We start from the raw sequence: 6,740 nt of genomic DNA, 5'->3' as shown, positions 1-6,740 counted from the left end.
GAGTTGGTAGAATCTAACGGAAGCCAGTTGAATAAAACAGAAATGGTTTGCAGAGCCTCAACACCACGGAGTCGAGTACAAAAGGGTGAATGTGTGGACATGAGAGACGATAACCGGCAACATGTGGTTGTTTCTCTAGTGTCCTTCTGAGGAGCAAAATCACTGAAGTTACAAGATCTGTACATTTCAAATTTTAATAGAGACTGCCACATTATCCTCTTTTGTAAAAGCTATTCATAACACTTTTGATTAAAAAAAAAGTGTGGGAGGGATTTAGAGAGAATATTGCCTAGCGTATTATTTCTCAAATTTTAACAAGACCTGGGAATCTTGTTAAAATGCAGAATCTGATTCAATAGTTCCAAGCTGCGCCTTACAGTCTGCATTTCTAACAAATGCCCAAATGATGCTGATGATTGCATTTTAAAAGGTCTAACATTTTCCTATCTTTCTACATCCACCACCACGTCATTCTACTGCTACCCTTGTGTGAAAATGCCTCTCATACGGCTCTTGCCAATTGAAAGCGCGGAAGGCAGGATTTGGCGCCACGGGTCCAATGCCTGGCTTCCTATTGGATATGAATGACGTCACCCGGAGGGGCGGGGCTCTAATTATTACGTAGCGGGCGGCGAATGGTTAGGGACGCGGCGGGAGGCGGGAGCGGAAGTGGGGCGGCAGGTGGGCAGGGTGTGTGGCGGAAGGGGTGGGCCGGGAGAAGTCGTCCCAGTGGGCCCTCTTCCGGGGCGAGGGGCCGGAAGTTGTGGCCCGGCCGTGTCAACCGGGATCAGCGGGCTGAGAGTGCGGCTGAGACCCCGACCATGGGCGGGAAGAACAAGCAGCGGACCAAGGGGAACCTGAGGGTGAGTGGCGGGTGGCCCGGCCGACCGGGGAGTCCTCGCCTCGTAGCTGCTGGCTCCGCCCCGCGCGCGGCTGGAGGATGTGTGGAGCGCGGCTGTGGGAAAGCGTATGTTTGCGTGTCGAGTGTGACCTCCCTGTTGGAGGTGCTTCCCCGCGGGCGGGGTGGGTCATCTCTGAACAGATTGAGGAGTTGTGAGAGAAAAGGTGTTCCATGCCAGAGCTGTCCCCAGCCGAGCCTCCTCCCTCACCACACAATTTTCGTTAAGAAATGGTTCATTGTCGGGTTCAACTGGAAGGTTACCTGGCCAGGGTAGCGGGGGTGGCCTTGGGAACGAGGGAGTTGGGTGGGAAGCAGTTCAAGTGAGCCTGGTGTGCATGCTGTCTTGGATTCTGTCACTTCTTTGCCCAAAAACATGTTATAACATCCCTAATCCCCATATCCCTCGGGGTAAAACAAGGCCAAAGCCCTTACAGTGGTATTCGTGGTGTGTGGTCTGCCCCTCGCCCCTTTCCATCTGAGGCCCCATCTTCAACTCCCTCCTCCTTGCTCCATCCAGCCAGACTGGCCTCCTCAATGAGCCTGGATCTTGCCTGGCAGGCACTCCGACGCTCTTTTGTTAGGTGGCTCCAAATTTTGCTGGAGACACCTCAGTGAGGACTCTGTGATCACCCTGTTTTAAATTGTAATCCTCCTCCACGCTCTGTTCTCCTTTCCTGCTTTATTTCGCTCCACTGCACTTAGGACTTCTAACATATTATGTAGTTGACCATCTCGCCTCATTTACGGTCTTGCTTCACTAGGATATAAGTCTTATGAAGGCAGGTGTTTTTATCTACTGCTGTTATCCTCGGAGCCTAGAACAAGGACTGGCATATAGGAGAATTTCACTAAATACTAGTTTAAAGAAAACCCAAGAGTGGATGAAACTTATACAATTACGGACGTTATAGTGAATTTTTTTTTTCATGGCACTAGGTTTGCAATGGCACATTTCACTTTTTTTCCTGGTTCTGATCCAATTCTAGTGATTTCAGTACCACATCTTCTTAGATCTGTCACTTAATCTATTTTGAAAGGTAATAATAATGTCAACAACAATAATAGTAGCTTACTTTGTGCCAGTACTGTGCTGAGCGCTTTACTTTCATTCTCATTTAATCTTTTTTGAATTTAAAATTTGTTTTCAATGTTTAGTTTTGAAATATTCTGAATATGAGGAAAAGTTGCAAGAAGGTTAGTGACAACCCATATATTCTTTAGTTAGATTCATCAGCTGTTAAAATTTGATCATGCTTGCTTTCTCTCTCTAAATATATGTATTTTACTGAACCATATAAGAATTCTTGCAGAAATCATGACACTTAACTCCTAAATACTTCAACATGTGTATTTTAAAAACAATGCCATTCTTCTACATAACTGTGAGCAATTATAACATAGAAAATTTAAATTCATTATAATACTACTGTCTAATAATATACATTATTGTATTCAGATTTCTATAGTCATCTCAATAATGTTCTCTATAACTTTTATTTTAGATATAGCATTTTAAAAAACATCCAAGATCCAGCCCAAAATCACTCATTCCATTTAGTTCTCATTCAGATGTAGACAGTTTCCCAGTACCTTTTCTTTGTAGAGGGGTTCTTGTATGCCATGGATTTCTTGGAAGGGCCTAGGCCACTTGTTTTTGCTTAATTTAGATTTGTCTAATTGTTCCTTATGACTAGATTCAGGTTAAACGATTTTTGACAGGAATGTGTTGTAGATGATGTGTCTTTCTCAGTGCATCACACCTTAGGGCACATGATGCCTGTTTGTCCCATTATTGGTGGTATTTGTTTAATCACTTGCTTAAGCTGATGTCCATTGTAAAGGTATCTCTTTCCATTGGCTCTTGACAAATAGTATGTGGAGTGGTAGTTTGACAGGGAATAACTTGTTCTCTCATAAACTTTCACCTGATGGTTTTAGCATCCTTTGATGATTCTTGCTGGAATCGATTATTCTAGTGGTGGTATAAAAAACGTTTAATCTTGACAACAACCCAAGTAATCATTTAATTACTATTATCTCATTGTAAAGATGATGGTACTTAGGCTTAGAGAAATTAACTTGCTCATTTAATTAAAAATTAATAAGCTCATGTAGCCAGGAAGTTGCAGAGTGGAGATTTGAACTTAGAGTGGCAGTCATTCACTCAACAGAAGACTTTGAATACTGATTGCCATGTATTCAAAGATGATAGACAAATGTCTCCTATTCTTGAACTATCAGTTTGATGATAGAGACAGGTAAGTAAGCAAATAATTATAATATATTAAAGAAGTATGATACCAGTATGAATAAAAAGAAAGTGGGAGAACAGAAAAGAATGGTGATTGATCTGAGGGAGGCAACTGTTGAAAACATGAGTGTGTTTTGAAGTGAGAGTAGGAGTTTGTCAGACAGTGAAAAGGAAGGAAGGGTTTTCAGGCAGAAAGAAAAAATTACTCAAAGACCAAGTTGTAAAAGGGCATAACATGTTCAGGGAGCCTTGAATTCAATTTGAGAGTAGAACACAAATGGTGGCAGCAAAATTAGGAGAGGGGAGGAGGAAGTGGGACAAGGGAAGAAAAGAGTGGTGGGAAATAACACAGGGAAAGGTTAAGGGCAGATGGTGAAAGATCTTGTAAGTCTTCTGAGTTTGGTCCTTAAACTGTAGACTCAGGATTGCCACATCAAATATCTCTAGAAGCCAGGCACAAAAGAATGAAGTAGGTGTAGTATGAGAAAATTAACTGCTAGAAATAGAATCAAAGTTCTTAATTTTTGAACTGTGGGTATAAGCATCTAACATACAGTAGCGCAAGTAATGAGAAACAGTAACTATATTTTAAATACAAAGTAGACCTTGAAAAAATACAATTAGTATGTTTAAAAAATAATTTGTTACTTTTGAATTGGAAACTAGAAATCTGATACCTTTTCTTCTGCACCTAGTTAGTATCACTGTCAGCTCTGGTATTTCAGGTCAGTTCAGAATTCAGCCTTGACTCTTTTTAGCTGTTAGCAATAATTTTTTAATACTATTTCATTATTTTGTTTAATGATAAAACTGTTTACAAATGAGATTATAGATAAAATTCTGATGTCTTGTCATTTAGTGTCCAGAATTGTATTGTAATTCACTAACTTCCTTCGTAGCTCTTTATTCATGTACTGACATTGAGAGACGCGAACTGAATAATGTTAGTTCATTTTAATAAAGTTTTAAAATAGAGAAGCTTTTTTGAAATTAGTCTTAAATGGTACTATTTTGGGGGGGAAAAGTAATTCTGGCCGTTGTTTTCATTTCTGGTCACTCATTTCAGTTTAGAAAGTAGTCCAGATTATTTTTTGACAAATGAATTTCCAAAACACAATTTTGCTAGGTATGAGCAAGTTAAATCACACATTTGGGTAACCCTTTCGAACGTTCTTATAGAGAAATAAGAAACAGATGAGTTTAGATGGGTTGTAATGTCATCCTGGACATTGAACTGAGGCATTTTTTATTAGATGACAATGAACATGTTAATTTCTTTCAGTAGGTCAAATATTTTCTTTTTCTTTAACAACTAATCCCTTAACTTCTAGAATTAGGAAGCTTCTATATTATGTATCAGTCAAACAAACTACTGACTGTGGTTCAAAACAAAGGCGTCTGTCTTATATCCTGACCACTGTGTTGATTTTTATGTCTATAATAATGTAATCTGTAACTGTTTTAGCCCAAAGAGGTTAGGCTAGGCTTTGGGTATGTGGAAATGAGTGTGTCTGCCCTCAAGGCGTTCCTAGTCTGGAAGCAGCTATCATTAGACAGCCAGTGATGGTTGCTTAATAAATATTTATTGAATGAATGGATGAATGAAAAGATGTAATCCATTTGTGAGTTAATTTTACGTCATTACACAGTATGTGTATACATACTATTTATACAAAAGTTGGAAATAAGTTTCATAAAACAGTACTTATTCTTACCATATGTGATACATTCTCATTTTTAAAATTTTATTCTATTTCTTTAAACTGCTGTCATGGATCATTAAGTTGATATCATGAGCCAGTGATGGATTGTATCCACAGTTTAAAAAACATTGTTTTGATGTTTAGGAAACCAGGAAATAGCTCCTAGGATCATTACTGATATGTTCTTAATGACAGAAACATTCATCTTTGGGCACGTTGCAGTAGATGAAATCTAGCTTAGAAAAAAAAAAGTCCTCAAATCAAAGCTTGTTCCACCGTGGGAATTGTCAAGGAATTGCTCTAAAGAACTCAAAGTTAAGTTTTGAACTCTCTTGGCCTCTGACGTTTTTCTCCCTACTTTCTTATCAGCCTTCAAACAGTGGCCGGGCTGCAGAACTCCTTGCCAAAGAACAGGGAACAGTGCCTGGATTTATTGGTTTTGGAACATCTCAGAGTGACCTAGGCTATGTTCCTGCCATTCAAGGAGCTGAAGAAATTGACAGTCTTGTGGATTCTGATTTCCGAATGGTGCTGCGGAAACTTTCTAAGAAAGATGTCACAACAAAATTAAAAGCAAGTTTTAACATTTTAATTTGTTAAAATGTTACAATTCTTTTGTTAAAATGTCTGTATTTTGTGTAAAGAAAAATGAATCATTTATCACTAATAAGTTCTTTTACTACTGTACTTTTTTCTGACATGTAGACTTAAGCTTAGTTTACATTTATCTTCCGGTTTATAAATTAGTTTGTTGCTCTGCATTTATTTGAAGCACTTTGGAATTCTGGCTTTACGGTTTTTCCCATTAGAGGATGTAATTTTGACCCTATAATTTTTTTTTTTTTAAGATTTTTATTTTTTCCTTTTTCTCCCCAAAGCCCCCCGGTACATAGTTGTATATTCTTCGTTATAGGTCCTTCTAGTTGTGGCATGTGAGACGCTGCCTCAGCGTGGTCTGTTGTATATTCTTCGTTGTGGGTCCTTCTAGTTGTGGCATGTGAGACGCTGCCTCAGCGTGGTCTGATGAGCAGTGCCATGTCCGCGCCCAGGATTCGAACCAACGAAACACTGGGCCGCCTGCAGCGGAGCGCGCGAACTTAACCACTCGGCCACGGGGCCAGCCCCGACCCTATAATTTTAAATGGGGCTTTTTGTTTGTATACATTTTGGTTTTTTAAAAACTGAGAAGTTTCTATCATAGTAGCCTGTGAAGGAACTCTTCAGATTAGTCCCATATGGCACAAACAGAAACGGTGTATTCTCATATTACATAAAATAGGCTAAGCTTCTAGAACAGAGTAAATATAATCAATAACCAATATTATGGTTGTTGATCCTTAACGATGTTAATAATTAATTTACTTTTAGGCTATGCAGGAATTTGGAATCATGTGTACAGAGAGAGATACAGAAATTGTAAAAGGAGTTCTCCCGTACTGGCCAAGAATTTTCTGCAAAATTTCACTTGTAAGTATTGAGACTTTACTGGTTTATTTCTGTTGTATATTTTTTTGTTGAGGTCATAGGGACTATCAAATTTATATGATTCATTTTCAGTGAGGATTATGAAATGTTATGGCAGCATTGTTATGCAGATTGGATTATGTTGGGTTGTGTAAAGTGTATAGAGAGTGTTTGTTTTCAGAAGTTAGGTCATTACTAGAGAATTACCCAGATACTTTCCAGTCATAGTAAATTTTGACAGCTTAATTTCTTTATATATTTACTATCGAAGAATGAGAATGAATTGCTGAATTATTCAAGGCCTAGCTTTGACTCTATCTTGAATACAGTTATTTTTATCTCATGGGGAAAAGGAGAAAAGGAGAAATTAATTTTTTACATAATTATTGATTTTTGTTTAGCTCTGCACATAGGTGAGTTC

At 38.7% G+C, this 6,740-nt stretch overlaps 1 protein-coding gene across 2 annotated transcripts in view; it reads left to right on the top strand.

Moving 5' to 3' along the window:
* Positions 1–647: 647 nt before the first annotated feature.
* The window catches only part of LTN1 (listerin E3 ubiquitin protein ligase 1), a 54,555-nt gene continuing 48,462 nt past the window's right edge, over positions 648–6,740 (top strand). For both annotated transcript variants that reach the window (XM_008527063.2, XM_070597252.1), the window contains exons 1-3: positions 648–863; positions 5,225–5,428; positions 6,224–6,322. In XM_008527063.2, the coding sequence (XP_008525285.1) occupies positions 822–863; positions 5,225–5,428; positions 6,224–6,322 (345 nt within the window). In that variant the 5' untranslated portion in view covers positions 648–821. The remainder of the gene's footprint in view (positions 864–5,224; positions 5,429–6,223; positions 6,323–6,740) is intronic.

Source organism: Equus przewalskii, chromosome 27 (assembly GCF_037783145.1).
Source record: "Equus przewalskii isolate Varuska chromosome 27, EquPr2, whole genome shotgun sequence".
In the NCBI taxonomy this organism is placed as follows: Eukaryota; Metazoa; Chordata; class Mammalia; order Perissodactyla; family Equidae; genus Equus; species Equus przewalskii.
Note: the sequence above shows the minus strand (reverse complement) of the source record. Positions and strands in the feature narration are given on the sequence as shown.